The sequence below is a fragment of the Polyodon spathula genome, chromosome 10, assembly GCF_017654505.1.
Source record: "Polyodon spathula isolate WHYD16114869_AA chromosome 10, ASM1765450v1, whole genome shotgun sequence".
Classification (NCBI taxonomy): domain Eukaryota; kingdom Metazoa; phylum Chordata; class Actinopteri; order Acipenseriformes; family Polyodontidae; genus Polyodon; species Polyodon spathula.
This window is the reverse complement of record NC_054543.1, coordinates 40,896,301-40,913,813: the sequence shown is the minus strand read 5'-3', so window position 1 is coordinate 40,913,813 and position 17,513 is coordinate 40,896,301. Positions and strand designations below refer to the sequence as shown.

Here is a 17,513-nt window from a genome sequence, read left to right as displayed (position 1 = left end):
ATAAGCTGCTTACCTGCTGATTTTCCACATTAAAAAACCCAAAATATGCACTCAATTCAAATTTATTACCTAAAAATATGCACAGGAATTTTGCTGCACAGCTTGTCTGCCTCTCCTGAAACTTCCACTAACAACTACATTTCCCAAAATGCAATGTTTTCAGGTACTAGGAAACTTTATAACTTATTAATGCATTTAAAAAGTTATAAAACTGTTTTATAACTTATTAATGCATTTGCTTATTTATTTATGTGTATGGAATGTATTGAAGTTTTAACATGTTCACTGAGTTTAAGTATTTAATGTTACAATATAATGCAATTAATTTGCAGTCACTGTGACACCTCAAAAAAGGCGCTGAGCCTATAAAGAACCCTGTAGAACACATGTGTGGTTGTAAAGTAGTTCAAAGTAACATTGCAGTTAAAATGGAAGGCTCTTTTTTTTAATGTCTACCCCATTATCATTAAAGATTGTACAGTATGTATTGAGATTACTCATAACTTCAAGGTAATCCTGCATTTTACCCCACTGAACAAACATTTTACTCGCTGTGTTAAAATTAGAGTGTAAGTTACTCCCAGACCCAAAACCTTATCTGGAACATTGCCTGTAACGTTTGTTAAAGGATAGGCTTCCCCAGTGGTTTTGGTTTGTATAATTCTATTTTCTGTTGGCCCTTGCATATAATACATTGACAGTTAAGAATAATACTGTTTTTGGAGGATGGATGTTTAATCTCTGCCCCAGTGAAGTTTTGTAAATCTTAAACGTTACAAACAAAGGATTATAAACCTTTACACTTTTACAGTAAACGTAAATGTTAACTGGGGGTGGCCTTTACAGTCTACTAATTCTAACAATTGATTTATAAATGATTGTATAACACAGGTACATGTTCTGGACAGAATGGGGCCAGACCCCTTGCATTGGAAGAGCACGTTTAGATGGCTCCGAGCAAGTTATATTTATTAGCTCAGGTATTGCCTGGCCTAATGGAATCTCAATTGACTATGAGGTAAGTAAAAAAATAAAAAAAAATAAAATAAATTAAGCTAGCTCCTCACTTCAGCAAACATTTGATCTTCAGTAATACTTATAACAACAAGCTGCATCATCCTTTGAGTTTTGTATGATTTTTGTTAATCAAAAGCTCAGATAAGTGGCCCACTGAAGTTTCTTTGAAAATTGCATTCCAGGAAAATACATTATACTGGTGTGATGCACGCACAGACAAGATAGAAAGGATCAACCTTGAGAGTGGAGAGAGCCGAGAGATTGTGCTGTCGGGGAGCAACGTGGACATGTTTTCAGTGGCAGTCTTTGGGGTTTACATCTACTGGTCTGACAGGTAATTTATTTTTCTAGAAATGTTAGAGTCTCCAAACGTTATTGCAGAACCAACTGCTGTACCCTTGTAGCATTGGCCACTCCCTAGCAAGGTCACAATAAGAATCCTGCAAAGCCTTGTAATTTCCTTTAGAAAAGATACATTTTTATTTAAATCTTGCGTAACTCAGTGTCAGTGATGGGGTAGGTTCTTTCACCTTCTGCTGGGCCAGCTGTCTGCTGTATTTTAATGAGTTCTGCTATTTTAATTAGTTGAGGGCCGTTGACTATCTCTTAAACTTTTTCTGTCTTGTATGTGGCAGGGCACACGCCAACGGCTCCATCAGAAGGGGCTTCAAGAGTGATGCTACAGATGCCTTGACCATAAGAAGTGGCCTCGGGATAAACCTGAAAGATGTTAAAGTCTTTAACAGAGCCCAAGAGAAAGGTTAAGGCTTATTTTAATGATATTATTAATCCTTATTAATCCTTGCCATGACATACACCATGTTATAACTACAAGTGGGACTACGAAGGCATGCTAAAAGTATGCTAAAGCTTTGATAGGGTTAAAGGTATGAGGTGTGGAGATTGCCTTGTGAGTATAATGTGGTTTCCTTGGCCAGAATTTTTTTTGTGTTACTTTTTTATGAGCTGAAGAGGTCCATTTGTTATACAAATTGTGTTCATGTGTCAAATAGGTTTCAATTTGCTCTTTAAACCTGGTGTTACTCATAGTCAAACTACTAAAAAGATTTTCTCTTGTCCAGCCCTACTTAACTCTTACAGCACTAACCCTAGGATTTTAATTATGGTGATGCTACATTTAGAACAGCTTTTAACAAGTTTCAAATAACAAAGAGCTGCAATAACTGTGCGCAAGTTGTAATACTAACACTGCATAAAATGGCAACATGTTATCTTTATCATATGTTTTGTTTATTTTGTTATTTTGTGCTTATTAAAAGCTGCTATGGGACTAGGGTAATCCTAGGGTAAGTAACTTTTAAAGAAAGATTACCCTAAGATCAAATAACAGGATTCTGCTGGGCATACAACCCTGCATAATGTAATTTTCAGTCTATATTACTGTCCTCTATAATATGTATTTGATAGCAATGATACTTGCCCATCTATACACAAAGCTAATTTGAATAATAGTCTATAGCTTTATAATAAACAAGTAAACATGAAGGATTCACAATCTCTTGACCCAGTTAAGACTTTAGATTATATGTCTCAGCCTGTGTAAAGCTTTGGATCACGGTAGACCATGGGATTGCTATTATATCACTGCTTCTATCAACTAGTCACACACACACTTTCTCTCTCTCTCTCTTGATAACCCTACTTTCAGCCTCAGTCAGAGACAGTGTTTCTCAAAATCCAAAATATTACATAAAACACAAACATATTTAGCATTCTGCCATCAAACTAAATAATGAACATGTCTGCATGAAAAAAAAAACCTTCCTTGCAATGTTGTCTTAAAATATAATTAACACTGCTGTATTGAGCGCTGACTCCAAGTTTTAGAAATATTCAAATTATACAGACCTGCGTGTTTGCACAGCTATTTCTCTTTTATTGCTACTAATAAGTAGCATGCAATTATTTTGTAAACTTATTTTGTAAAATGTGTTCTAAAAGGGTCTGACCATTGTGCTACACCAAATGTTCCCTGGTGATAGAAAGATGGCTTGAGTCTGCACTACTGTCAGCTTTTTATCTGTCTACAAGCATGAAAATTCAGTTTAGAAAAAGGGTGAAAATCTTGATAGAATAAAAAAACAACTTGAGTCGGAAACAGATTTATTGTTCTATATCTGTGCTGTGATAGGTTTATAGTTTAGTAATAAGATAACACTTCATTGTTAGCCTGAGATGGATGTATTCCAGTTTAACAAACCATTTTTCGTGATGTTTTCACTGTTTACTTTTTAATATTATAGATTAAACTGGAGAAGTGCACAATCTTGTGTCTCCTATGATAAATAGTTTATCTAAGCTAGGATGTGAGAAAATGCATGGTACTGTACCTTCACTTAAAAAAATTATTGCAACTATTGACCGAGGCATTGCACAGAGAAATCTAATCCTCAGTCTGCAGTTCATGCCTCGGATCACCAATGTGGAGATATCAGGATCACTGTCTCAAATTCATGGGACCGTAAAGGTCAAGGCAGCACTCCTTGTGGGCCCTCAGCCAAGATTGGCAACTCTGCATGACAGATATTCAAACCAGCAAGGTCTTGAGAGCATAACTCACCATGTACTCCACATGGCAGTGCCTTTGCTACATAAGACATTGGAGGCATTAAGATCTACTTAAGTTTTATGGATTTTAAGGTGGCTGAGTGCCTCCTGTGGTAAAAGCACAGTTGTGTGGTATAAATCATGAAGTCTTTGCTGAGGATTCCAAAGGGAGTGTCACATTGACTTTGAGGTTATTGTGGGTTAAGGAGGCAAGACCTACAGGAACTGTTTCTCCTCATTATACTATAGCAGGCACTACTGACCAGGATGTCCTCTGACCTTTGTTCTCTTGCACTGCTGTGGGCAATTGCTGCTGTGATGGAATATATTCAAATTAGGAAGAACAATCGGGTAAAATAAACAACACATTTTTGGGGGGGGGGGGATTTAATTGCCCCTAACATTCTTATAGCCCTGGTGATGACATAGCTTTCTCTGGAATGTTTGATCTCTGAATATTCCCAACTGCAGATTTCCAGGACACTGAATTATATGATTAATATATTTTGGGTGTCACGTGATTTCTCGTAACATTAATAATGTTACCAATATAGGAACATGTCAGCAAATATGTATGTTATTGGAATTATAAAAAAGAAATACAATATGCATACATTTCAACACAAAATGAGTCTCCTGGAGACAGTATTGAAATTTTTATTATAATCCACTAGAGTTAGACAGCTATCAGCATGCAGTAATATGTTTCTTTTTTACAGGTACAAATCCTTGTGCCAAGAATAATGGTGGGTGTCAGCAGCTTTGCTTCTATCTTGGAAATGGGCGGAGGACCTGTGCTTGTGCCCATGGCTATCTCTCTGAGGATGGACTTCATTGTCAGAATTATGACGGCTACCTGCTATATTCTGAGAGAACCATACTGAAGAGTATTCACCTTTCAGATGAGGCCAATTTAAACTCTCCAATAAAGCCTTATGAGAACCCTGCCTATTTTAAGAATGTCATAGCTCTTGCCTTTGACTATAGCCAAAGGGTAAAAGGAACTAATCGCATCTTCTTCAGCGATGTTCATTTTGGGAATATCCAGGTTATCAATGACGACTGGACAGGGAGACGCATCATTGTTGAAAGTAAGTACATGTTACAGATGCATGATTTATAATTAGACTGCCAACTTACTTTAGGGTTTTATAGTATTATCAAACAGAGTTACTGCTACAGAGAAAACCTGCAAGAATCAAAAAGAATGAATTTGAAATCAAAGGGAATTCATTGGTAAATTTATAGAACTCTGTAATACCAGTTGAAGGTTTTTTACTGTCTATTAGCCTTGATTCTTTTTTTATCATCCAGCATTTATTTACAGTGAGGTTACGCTGCTTTTGTTGAATTTCAATTGGCTTATAGTAAACAGCAGAAGCTTTAAATAAGACAGTGATTTAATCATCTGTTTTTTTTTTTCTTTTTTAATTTTGTATATATCAGTAGTAATTCTCTCCTAGCAATACTCACATAACTCACAACCCCAATCATGGAAGCTACCTAATTCCTGCCAGTCCTGGAACTGTGGGATAACCTCTTGGTCATTGTATTGGTTCCCACAAGACTTCTGCCTGATTATTTTTTTCATTGTGTTTCAAAGCCAAATTATTTTCCATAAGTCGATGACCAGCTTGTGAAAAACACATCGCCAGCCAGCCTGTTTTAACAGCAAATCAGATCAAAGCAAATCAGCATTTCAGCTTGTATATTCCTCAGAACCATTACCATCTTGTTTTTATTAAAAGGCATTGTTTTTTTGTAGGCTCAACAGAAAGTGTGATGCTTCTGCATAGGTAACACAAAACTGAGCATTTTGTGAGAATTAATGCACAACTTTGGCTCATCGGTAGTTATGTCTTCAGTCACGCATTGCTACTAGTTAAATTTGTTTTGCATTAACCACTTAGAGGTGCCGTGGAGCTTCTATGCAATATTTCCATTGGGATTCATGTCCTCAGCGAGTGGGAAGTGGAATCATCAATAATTAAAATGTACACTTGCCCAGAATCACATCTAACAGAAAACTCTTGTTTGACTGTAAACTACACCACAAAAGATCATGGCTTGTTCTATACCTGCCATCACATTAATGATCCTTATTTATTAAAAATTAAGTTTGCTTTTACCCTTACAGCTTTAATGGAAGTGAACGGGTGTGCTACATAACTGAACATAAATATGTTGTGCATTATTTGTAGGTTTATGAAGATAGAAAAATGTGTAAAATATGATTGTATGATAGCACGTACCAGTCTGTTAACGTAACATGACAGTGGTAATAAATATGTCAGATGCTATAAGTCAAGTGTTAAGCGTTACCCTATTCACGGGAACATTTCCAGTTTAGATATTGTAACCCTGAACATAAATATTTTCATAATATATAAAATTGACTACATAGATGTACCTGGCTTTTAATCTAAAACTGCAATATTTGACTTGGTATTGACTTCATTTTCATTTTTAGGTTTTGAATTTGTAGAAGTGTCACTCCTCCCAGTGGGGGCTGCGTTAACTTACTTTGAATCATTTACTTATTGTTAAATATTTAATCAGAAACCCAGCTGATATTTGCCATTTGTTACGAGATCCTGATCAAAGAACTTCCTATAAAAACGAAGAGTCCTCTTTTCAAACCAGTACAGTAGTGGATGTTAATATTTGTAGGCATGGCAATTAATGGAGTGCTATCCAATATTTTATAATCCATTTGTTACTTTATATTAGCACTTGCAACGTTATCAATGGTCCCTCTTCTTTCATGTTGAAGATCTTTTGCTTATTAGCTTGCTATGTATACTTTAATATGGCATAATAAGTTTTTTCATATACAATCAAACTGACCGTTCATGGTATTAAATCACCAGTGCAGTAGGTCAAGTGACCTAATTGCAGCTAGACCTTTGGAGTGAAACTGAGCTGCAGCACGTCTTTTCATATCTAGAGGTACCAGCAACTTTTAATTCTGTAGTTTTGTCATTTACGTTTCCCACAATTATGTAGAAAAAACTAAAAGGACTTCAGAAATAAAGGGAGTAAAATTAATTATTCTTAAACTTTATTAAGCTAATTTACATAGTAAACACTAGTGGCTTCATATGGCTGATTTAATTTGCTTGCAAATGGCTTCCTTTACAGGTATCCACTGTTTTATACCATTTTGTACCCCATAATTTAATCTATGAGAGTTTAGAGCAAGGGTGAATTGGATATTATTCTCTTAGAAATAGTAATATGTTTTCTATTTGGGAGGTCTAAGAGAATATTGTCTTGGGAAATTAGTTATATAGGCATGCATCTCGGGGGATTGCGCTGTTGAAAGAGAATATTGTTTTAGGCACTATCATGTTTTACTAACAGGTAGAGAGTTAGTAAGGGCCATATCCAAGCTATTATGAAGCTGTGCTTCAGAAGCACTTTTATTAAAACAAAAAAAATTGAAAAAATCTATTGGCAATTGAACCCTGTTTGTTGTCTGAGTTTGTGAGTCTATTCCCTACAGAAAGACCAATAGTGTCAACAATCATGACAGCACCTCTTAAACACAGTTGTTCACCATGTAACACACTTTTTAAAGTACATGTTATGGACAACCACTTTTATGACAGACATTAAACCAAGCTAGCTTGCTGTTGAGCACACTTTTCTGTCCAGTTGACTGTTTGTTCCGATGTTGCTCCTATGTTGTCTCAGTGAGATCACTGTGTGCATACAGTATGTTTTGGAATACAATAAACATTCACATGACAGCTTTTTTGGCTTACATGTTTTTTTCATAACAATTCTTTCTTCTTCATAAATTGAATCCACTGTAATGCTTTTTTTAGGAGAGTCCATGTAGTTTTAATGAATGCTGTTTATTTCATCTGTATTTGTTCCCTTCTATTTAAGGCAGGTGCTGTCCAACCCATGCTGTTTGTCACTCTGTCTACTGGTTAGGTAGCTTGAAAAAATGAAACTCATTGGCCTGTAAACAAGCATAATTTAAACCAATAATAAAGTAGTTACATTATTGTCTAATATTGCATGTTTTCTTCTATGTTGATTTAAAGATATACTCAATAAAATGTCGCCGATAACACTTTTAGATATTGGCTTCATACACAACTGTATTTTGTGATTCCCTTAGTCAGGTTCTACCTTGGGTATATTGCAAGAAAATGTCATCCTTTCATGTTAGGTATTTTATAAAGCTGCCAGTACCACAGTGTTGAAGCCTCATATCTCAGAAACCATTTGAGGTGGTAACTGCAGGTTTTATTGCAGGGTTGTGCTAAATGTATTGTTGACGATGACCTGTGTACATGATGATGTGTACAGCTATAAATAATGTAAACAAACACTTTGGCACCTCATCAACAAAATCATTTTACATTAATTGACCTTAATTGAAATAGCTAGGGAATTAGTTAAACATTTCTATTTGTTCAGATAAGTAGACTAAGGGTTATTCTGTGGTGGTTTTCTTATTTTTAACAATTACTTTTTTCCTTTAACAAAATTAATTAATATTATCGTAAAAAGACATGGTATGTGGACTAATCAACTGTTAGCTTAACACCAAGAAAAACAGGCAGGTACCCAAACTGCAGCCCAAGTAGTTTGCTGTTGCCATAAAAAAGAGTAGCACAATATTATACACACACACAAACACACAGTGTTCATCCAGCTGCTCATTGGAATCCCATATTCTACCAGGCAGCATGACAATGTGTTTCTATGTGGGCTCAGTAAATGCAGAGTGTATTTCCATGCCCCTCAACATCCATTATGATATGTATTGTTTCCTGTATTTAAAATGTATGGGTTGCAAATCACATTTGTAAATGTGTAATAAGGAACTCAATAACACTAAATATAGTAAGTAGTATCTATGCAGTAAAAAGTTAGTTGCATTGTACCAGAAGCACCTTAAGAATGAATGGCCTTCTTTAAAAAGATCCCTTGTTAATAATAATAATAATAATAATAATAAATAATAATAATAATAATAATAATAATAACTCTAGTTAAAAACACAATAAGTGCTTTGCATTTTCATAATGGTCACAGTATGAAAAGAATAGAGAACTGCAGATGTTTCCTGTATTCGCTATGCTTTCTACCATCAGTAATATATGTCTCAGTTCCATTGTTAAAACTTTTTTGGGAGTTATTCTTAAGCATGATTATAGGAACACAGAGGAATATTACTTAGCAATTAAACTCCTTGTGCCTGTGATTTGATGTTGCCAAGGCTGAATAACTGTGACAGAACTACCATGTTGTGATATAAAATTTATTTGTTAAACAAGACTCAGCTGGGGATATGCCTCTTTCTTCACTTCACTGACATTAGAAAGGGCAGTCAAGTTGATGTTATAGATTGTCAAATTATTGTCTGGTAGCTTAACGAAAGAAATGAATGCTGTATGATGTCTTTTTATGTGGCCAAGATGTATCTTGGCTATAGGCCAACTGCTTTAATGCACAGTATTCTGTGTCTTTGCAGCAGAATACTTAACAGAGGGGGTCATTTTTTTATGCATTGGTCTTGACATTGATGTGTTAGGTGCTAAGTCAATGCAACAGCCAGGATGTTGTGAAATAAAGTACTGTAGCCAGATCTGTTTCTGCCATTTCGAAATGTAAGTGTTAGCAGCCATTTGTGAAAAATGTATTCACTCCAAACATAAAGTGGCAGTGCCTGTGATGTATTGCACAGCTCAACACTCAGTACATCTAGTAAGAGCTTTGTAATGGTTACTGCTATTCTTTTAAACTAAATGGTGCCAATTTAACTGTCAAACAAGGTGTTTAAGGTACAATTTCTCTTACAATTGCCTGACAGTTGATGAATTGAAAGACTCCTTTCACCCATCTTTTAGAAAAAAAAGTCTAAATCAATGTTCTTCGTTTAACTTTCTGCTTCTGTCCTTTCTGAAACATTTGGTATATAAAAGATGAGGGTCAAGAAACTCAAGGAACCACTTTCTTTTCGTTATTAAGTATCTAATGACATCATTCTTATTAAAGTACTATATCAGTCAAACAATCTAAGGAGTGGTTATTAAGACTCATGTTTAATACTATAGCGAGAGGGGTTGAGGGGATTATAATATACCATAAGATAAGAGCACAAAAATATTAGTATTCTCTGTATTCATTGTGCTACTGTTAAAGTTGGCCTTAATGCTATGTAATGCATCACACCACTCCTATATATATATATATATATATATATATATATATATATATATATATATATATATATATATATAATATAGTATATATATATATATTCCATATCACACGACATAATGTATATACTACAGTGCATATACATACATCTTTTTTTCATTTGACCTGAATCTACAGTACTGTATTTGTAGCAAAGGCATGCAACAGTCAATTAATACACTAACAATTTGCTTTCATACTGTGCAGATATGTTAACTGATTACCATGCTGTACAGGTTAAACTTATTAATTGCAAAAAACAAACTCCTCCCTTACATTTATGAACAACAGTGTTTTTTAGGGGACTTGTGACTGAAGAACAATCACTATAATTTCAAAGCAGCTTAGCGTCCTACCTTTGAAAAGGGCAGGGATGTTAATGAATCTTTTTTTTTTTTTTTTTTTTTTTTACATAATTTTAGAACTCATGGTCTCAATAAATCTTTCCTCAGCGTCTTGAATGATTTCCTGCATTATAGCTGTCTAAGGGATTTTATTGAAATAATGAATTAGAGTTCAGCTTCTGTAGTTTTTAAATACATCCAATGTTTTATTGCTTTGGATGCATTGGCTTTACACCTTATCTCAAAGATTGACCACCTGTTAGCCACTATAACACAATTATGCCAATTGACTGACAGGTGGCATTCTAGTCTTCTGTGATTGGCTGTTGGATCTACTGACAGAGTTTAAGGTTAAAATTCTAAGATTGCACAGGCAGGTGGTTAATTCCACAGGCAGGTAGTTAATATTGGATGAGGCTGAATTCCCAGGTGTTTTATGTGTTTTTTATTTTATTTTGTGTTAATGTGAAAATATTCTGGGATAATTAAGTTGCTTTTGTTTAAATTTAAAGCTCTATCACGTATTGTGGTCATTTGAGTCCAATGATCTTCACATGCTTTATAATATACAGATATAGGCCAACATACACACTGACTGGCTTCTGTCGAAATTCATTATCACGATTGTGTAACGAAACACACAGGTTTGGAAACAAGACTGGAAAGAACTCTTTGTTTCTTAAAGCTTGGATCCTAACTATAGGAAAGTTATTGAAAAAGATGATGGATATCTGACCATTCTGACAATATGTATTGTGTGTACTCTTGCAGATGGGCACTATAAAACAACCTACAGTATGTATGTACGATTGGAACACTTGACATTTGACTCTTGTGTGGATCAGATTGACACCATTGTTAGAGCCTACATTTTCTGTCAATCAGTTTAGGATTGTTCAAAAAATACTTTTTTGTGATGTGAGTGTTCATGCTAGAGCTTCCATGGTGATTTTGCCCGCTTCTTACAGGTCTCTTAAACAAATGTTTTTTTTCAATTGTTGGTATGTTGGCTGTCTTCTCTTTGGGTTAAAGTCAGGTGAAGAGCAGACTGACAATATTTATTGGCTGCTTCTTGTCTCTTCGAAACTAAATCCATCTTCGTTAAGCACAGTAAAATGTGATAGATAGCAGTCGGCAGAGTAATGATGTGATCACTCCACAGACCCCTCAGTAAATCATAAGCTGTTGCTTTCTGTTGTGTAGATGTTTAACCAGTTATGCACCCCATCACTGATTTAATTCAGAATGTCAGTTTCAGGTGAATTATATAACTAATTATGTATTTATAGTCCTCTTCAATGAGAGTAGTCTATCCTTTCAAAACCCATAATCTATTTCTTGAAGTGCTGAATGCATTTAAGCAGTGCTATATTGGAAATACCAAAATAACTTTAATATGAATATATCATGCAAATATGGAAATATACATACTTTGACCTTCACAGCCTTATAACTGATGGCAATATAAAACAATATATACTAGAGCCTGGTAATTACACACAGTGCCAGGACAAGAATAACACATACAGTAACAATACACCAAGCAGTGGGAGGGAAAACCACATATTCCATCCTATCCACAGCCTAATTATAGTATACACTGCACATACTCATGGTGAAGGGTATGATACAACCATTCTTTTTACTAGATCTACAATCTTTACTACAATCGTTTTAAGCAGAAAAGACTTAGACAGCAAGACTGAGTTCTTTCATGGAACAATTTTAAGTCTGTAGTACAATTACAACAGCTTGAAAGCCATTTTTGAAGATATGGAGAAGTGATATAACTAAGAGCTGAGAAACCATTTTGAAGGCAACTTTTACTGGCTAAAGCTCTTGCTTTTATGTGATTTGGGAACAAAGGAGGTATTAAGCACTGTCTTCTTTGTGTCCGTGTGAATTTCAGATGTTCTTAAAATAGGTGCCCGTAACTGTTTAAGGAAATAAAACTTGCAACATGACTCCCAGTTTATAGCAGGTCATATTTATATGTTCTTACAATATTTTGGTATAAAACCAATCAGGATTCAATGTAGGCAGATCAGAACTTTTTTTTAACAATTTATTTTTATTAATTGCTGATTTTCTCCCAATTTTGGATTGTCCAATTATTATTTAACCTGGCTTACCGCTGCAACCCCCTCACTAACTCCGGAGAGACGAAGATGAGCACACGCATCCTTAGAAATGAGTGCTGTCAGCCATCCACTTTGTTTTTGCTCTGCAAGCACGCCCTGCAACCATCTCAGAACTTACAGTGTCGTGGACCACGCAGTTCTGAACTGCATACAGGCAGGCCTGCAGGCGCTCACCCAGCCACAGTGGTTGCTGGTGTGCGGTGAGCCAATGACTCACCAGCCAACCTAACCCCTCCCCGCCCCGACCAGCACTTGGCCAATTGTGCTCCGCCCTTGGGAACTCCCGTCCACGGTCAGCAGTGGCATAGCTTGGATTCAAATCGGTGATCTCCAAGCTCGGGAGCCCCCCACAGTATTTGTTACTTATTTGTTTGATTCAGAATTTTTATTTAGTGTCAGTGTTTTCTTAATTTTTATGGACCTTCCTTATTACTTATTTTGTTAACTTACTTAAGTCTTTTAATTTTCTTAAATACCTTTTCCATTTACTATGGTCTTCTAGGACCTTTGAGGGGCCAGGGAGTCTGGATCGTTATCAGATTTGCCAAGACATCTTACTTTCAAGGCTTATAACTTTCACTGGTGTAGTTTAGTTATTAAATAAATTACCTTGATGTAAACGTTGAAAAACTAGTCAGTGTCTCTGAATTTGTAGTATTAAAGTAATTATCGTACTTAGATTACTTATCTGTCTGTAGTATTAAAATGAGGCAATATGGCCAACAATTTACATATGTACTGCAGGTTGTGTATTGTATATATATTGTATATCAATTCAACTGTCATCATTGATAGTCATATTAGACCATATTATATGATAGATAAATCAACAACTAAAGCTTTTTGGGATGGAGTCAAAATGTAATCTTTTGAAAAAGAAATTTGACCACGTACAGAGAATATAAATCAAGTATTTACTGAGTTCTTAAAATAATTCTCTTAGTTTCTGGTAATGACCTTCAGCTGTATATGATGAGAATAGTCTGCTTATAACCAGGGACCAATGTGTACTGTTAAATAGATTTATACCTATCTCATCTTTTATTCTTAGAGGCTTAATAGAAATAGTTTCAGTGTAATCTTTTTCTGTGCTGTGCTAGCATGATCTTATTAAATTTGACAGGTATTTGAATAACTTGTTAAATCTCCACATTGTTTTGTGTCGATGTCATTGTAATTCTTTGTTTTACTTGCTTGAATTGATGTTTACACATGGTCAAACAGAAGATTATTTCTGTTTGCTACAGTGTTATTACTGTACATCTCACGTCATGATATTTTAGATGTTTTCAACAAAAAATAACATACATACATATATTTTATCATAGTAAGTTACTTATAGCTAGTGTAACAACGCAACAAGCGAAATAATGCAACAAGACACTTGGTCTGTACGCTGCTTTACAATAACAGGATAGTAACGCTAGTTAAACATACTCTAAATAACACAAAGATGGGTACATTCACATTGTTAATAAAATAAGGTAAATGACTTACCGATGGCAAGGTGAAGTCTGTGTCCAAAATACTGGAGCGTATGCAGCGGGTACATTAAACATAATTAAATTAACCTTTTTTTTAAATTTTGATGTGATGCCTGATTTATTAAATGGTTGACTTGTCAGTCAATAAAATAATGAGTCAGTAATAAAAAAAAATTAAATAATGTACTGTAATACAGATATTAATCTGTACAACCTATTGACCGCCCTATGACGTTCAAATGGATCAGTCCAAAGCTTAATACTTTCTGTTTGCATCATGCACAAGATAAAGGTTGATAAAAAAAAAACTAACTAAATAAAATGGAATGATATAATTTATTCACAACAATATTTTTATCATCATTAAAAAAACACTGGTGACAACAACAATACTGGTATATCGGCCAACCCCAAATTGTGTACTTTTTTTTTGTCAGATGTGGGCTCTGTTGAAGGACTGGCCTATCACAGGGCTTGGGATACCCTCTACTGGACCAGCTCCACCACTTCAACTATAACAAGACATACCATTGACCTGACCAGACCAGGGGCATTCAGTAGAGAGGCAGTCATAACCATGTCAGAGGAAGACCACCCCCATGTTCTTGCTTTGGATGAGTGTCAAAAGTAAGTCACAAAATAAAAACATCAACTGTGATCCAAACATGGTGCATTTACAGATTTCTGACAGGCTTTAAATAAACCAAATTGAAAGATATGTGATGAACAGTTTACAGCAATATAAAATAACAGCATATGTAATGTCTAGTATCGGGTTGGCGTGTTTTTCACCTGAAGAAACAGAAGTATGGTTTATTTTTTTGTTTGGAATTAAACAGGACTCTCTTCTCTTGCAGTTTACCCATGTGTAGTCTTCCGTGACGGAGCTAAGATTTAGGTCTAAGCTCCGTGGAAGCCAGCGAGGTTGATGTAGTTATGTGCGTTACAAACACTAATCTATTAGGACCGAAGTCATTGTATTCTGTGTCTTGCTCTTAATTGTACTGTAACTCTTGATATGTATTTTTTGTATACAACTGTAAGTCACTCAGGGTAAGGGTGTCTGCTAAGATATAAATAATAATAAAAAAAAAAAAAAAAAATAATAATAATAATAATAATAATAATAATAATAATAATATAATAATAATAATAATAATAATAATAATAAATCAGTTGGAAAAAAACATTAATTCAGTAAATAAATGCATTAACCAGTGCACCTACATATGGATGGTCCTCATATTCTTGGCCTATTATAGATTGCAGGTTAAAATAAACAGTTTACCGAATGCAGTTGCAGTCTTAAGGAGGTACAGGGGCGATGATAAAAGTTTGGAGACAATTTATGAAGTCAAGGCATGATCAGTGTATAGCGGTCCGCATTTTGAATGAGGTCAATCATAAAAATGAATAATTAATAAATAAATACATTGGACATAATGTACTGCCTACTGTAATAATCCTGATGCTCTGATTGAAGTGAATGGTGATTGTGGGAATAGAAGACAAGCAGCGCAGCAGGATGGATCATGATCTGAATACATGATGATGCTCAAAAGACAGATCCTTTTTCTCCTTGAGAATGCACTCAGCTGATTTATAACCAGCGATTTGTGAATAAAATAATGATCCAAAAAATTGTGATTATGTTAATATATTTCTCTTTTATACTACCTGAGCACAAACAGCATTTAGAAAAGAGTTCACATTTTACAGACCTCTTTTTATATTATACTGGGATAGAGAAATATAAAATAGAATAGAATAGAAAAGATTTTTCTTCAGATGGTTTATTGGAATAGTTTTCTTTAACAGAGATTTGTGCTGTAGATACAATCCAGTTGGCAATAAGGACATATATGAACTGACATATATTTTCAGCAGTTCATCAATATCAAGCTTTTAACATCAGTATGGACATAATGCAAATGCAATTATTTGTTTAGTCTTCTCACAATAGCACACAAAATTGATGATTTTAAAGGGAATAGTGGATGGAAGTCATTTTTAAACCATGATACATTTCCTCTTGCTGCCTCACTGAACAAAATCTGAATAGTGAACTGTGTTCTTCAAATGGCAATCTGTCTTCTACAATATGTACTGTACAACATGTTTTGTATGTCACCATGGCAGACTTAATTGCATTTAACTGTCCATTTCTACAGTTTGAATACATTAGGGTTTAACATGAATTTATATTTAATTACATTTTTACCAGAACAAATCTTGCCTTTGCGTAATTTGTCAAGAATCATTTTCATGTTGTGTGTTGAGTGTGCTTTCCTTTTCTGATATATGAATCACCCTTAATTACGATATGCGTGTTTTTCTTGCTTTACAACAGATTTATGGCTAATTATGCCATAATTTTCCAGCATGGCATTACAGGGATGAATTTGTGCTTTATAGACAAGCTTTTTAAACTGCTAAACAAAAAAAAAAAAATGTTTACCCTCCACCTAGTATTGGGACATATTATTCCCTAACATTGATTCCTTCTTCATTATTTAAGGATTTCATCTTTATAATGTACATTATTAATTAACCACGTATCATAACCACATGGGTAAGATGTTAGGACCTATATTTATCATTCGTGCATGCACAAGTATTCCCTTTTAAAGGATGCGTACGCACATTCGAACAGAAAGCATGTGATTTATAAACACAGAGATTAGCGTGAGAATGTTTGTAGTGTCACACACAGTCTGGACCATGCGAACGATCGTTTCCTTGTGTTAAAATGAAAGTACTGCAAGATCAAATGCCTATAAAAGATCCGCAATCAGTGCAATATGTAAAATAATAATTTTCTCAATCAGGAGATGCAGCAGAATCTGATGCATAGTTAGCATCACATTTGTACAAGCTAATGTTTTCATAAATGTTTATTTATTTTTGCTCTTGCTCATCTATAAACTTCCCCAAAAGGGTTGAAAATGTAATGTAGATACAGTCAAATCCTATTTATTTAGGATACAGAATCATATAAAGCAGTCTGCAGTGAAATGGATTTTTACATTTCCAGATTGCACTGCAAGCACCTTGGGAAAGGGCATGGGCTCCTCAATAAATATTGCGTTATTATTATTCATTAAAAGTTCTACATTATATTTAATGGAAATGCAGTTTTCACTATATCACAATGGCATGCTGTATATCAAAGTGAGATGCAATGAGAAAGACAGTGAGCAGTGCCCACTGTGAAAGGTCAGATACAGGAAATCATTAGGGTGTGAAATTTTAAATTTACTTAAGAATCAAACCTGTAAATATATGGTGTCTTTTTTTCTGCATGTTTTTCAGTTGCAGATCTGCCTTGCAGAAATGAAAAACATTAAAACATATATTTTAACAGTACTCATTACATTGGTTTGTTAAATACCATGTAACTGGCTATGTTGGCTGGTATTAAATTTCATTGTTATTTGCTACCTTGGTAGATTTTGATATTTTTTGAAATGCCGCAGTTTTGTATTTCTTCTTTTAATTTCAAAAACATTAAAATACATGTTTTAATACAGCAGTACACTTTAACGATAGGCATTTGCTAACTCTCAGTTTTAAAATGTAGCTCTGTTTCACTAACTTAACATAAGAACATAAGAACATAAGAAAGTTTACAAACGAGAGGAGGCCATTCGGCCCATCTTGCTCGTTTGGTTGTTAGTAGCTTATTGATCCCAAAATCTCATCAAGCAGCTTCTTGAAGGATCCCAGGGTGTCAGCTT

At 34.7% G+C, this 17,513-nt stretch overlaps 1 protein-coding gene across 1 annotated transcript in view; it reads left to right on the top strand.

Annotated features, from left to right (window-relative positions):
• Positions 1-17,513, top strand: part of LOC121322318 (low-density lipoprotein receptor-related protein 1B-like) — a 155,772-nt gene that overhangs the window by 54,510 nt on the left and 83,749 nt on the right. Inside the window, exons 16-20 of the mRNA XM_041262116.1 lie at positions 892-1,018; positions 1,200-1,351; positions 1,653-1,777; positions 4,305-4,676; positions 14,214-14,403. Coding sequence (XP_041118050.1) covers positions 892-1,018; positions 1,200-1,351; positions 1,653-1,777; positions 4,305-4,676; positions 14,214-14,403 — 966 coding nt within the window. The remainder of the gene's footprint in view (positions 1-891; positions 1,019-1,199; positions 1,352-1,652; positions 1,778-4,304; positions 4,677-14,213; positions 14,404-17,513) is intronic.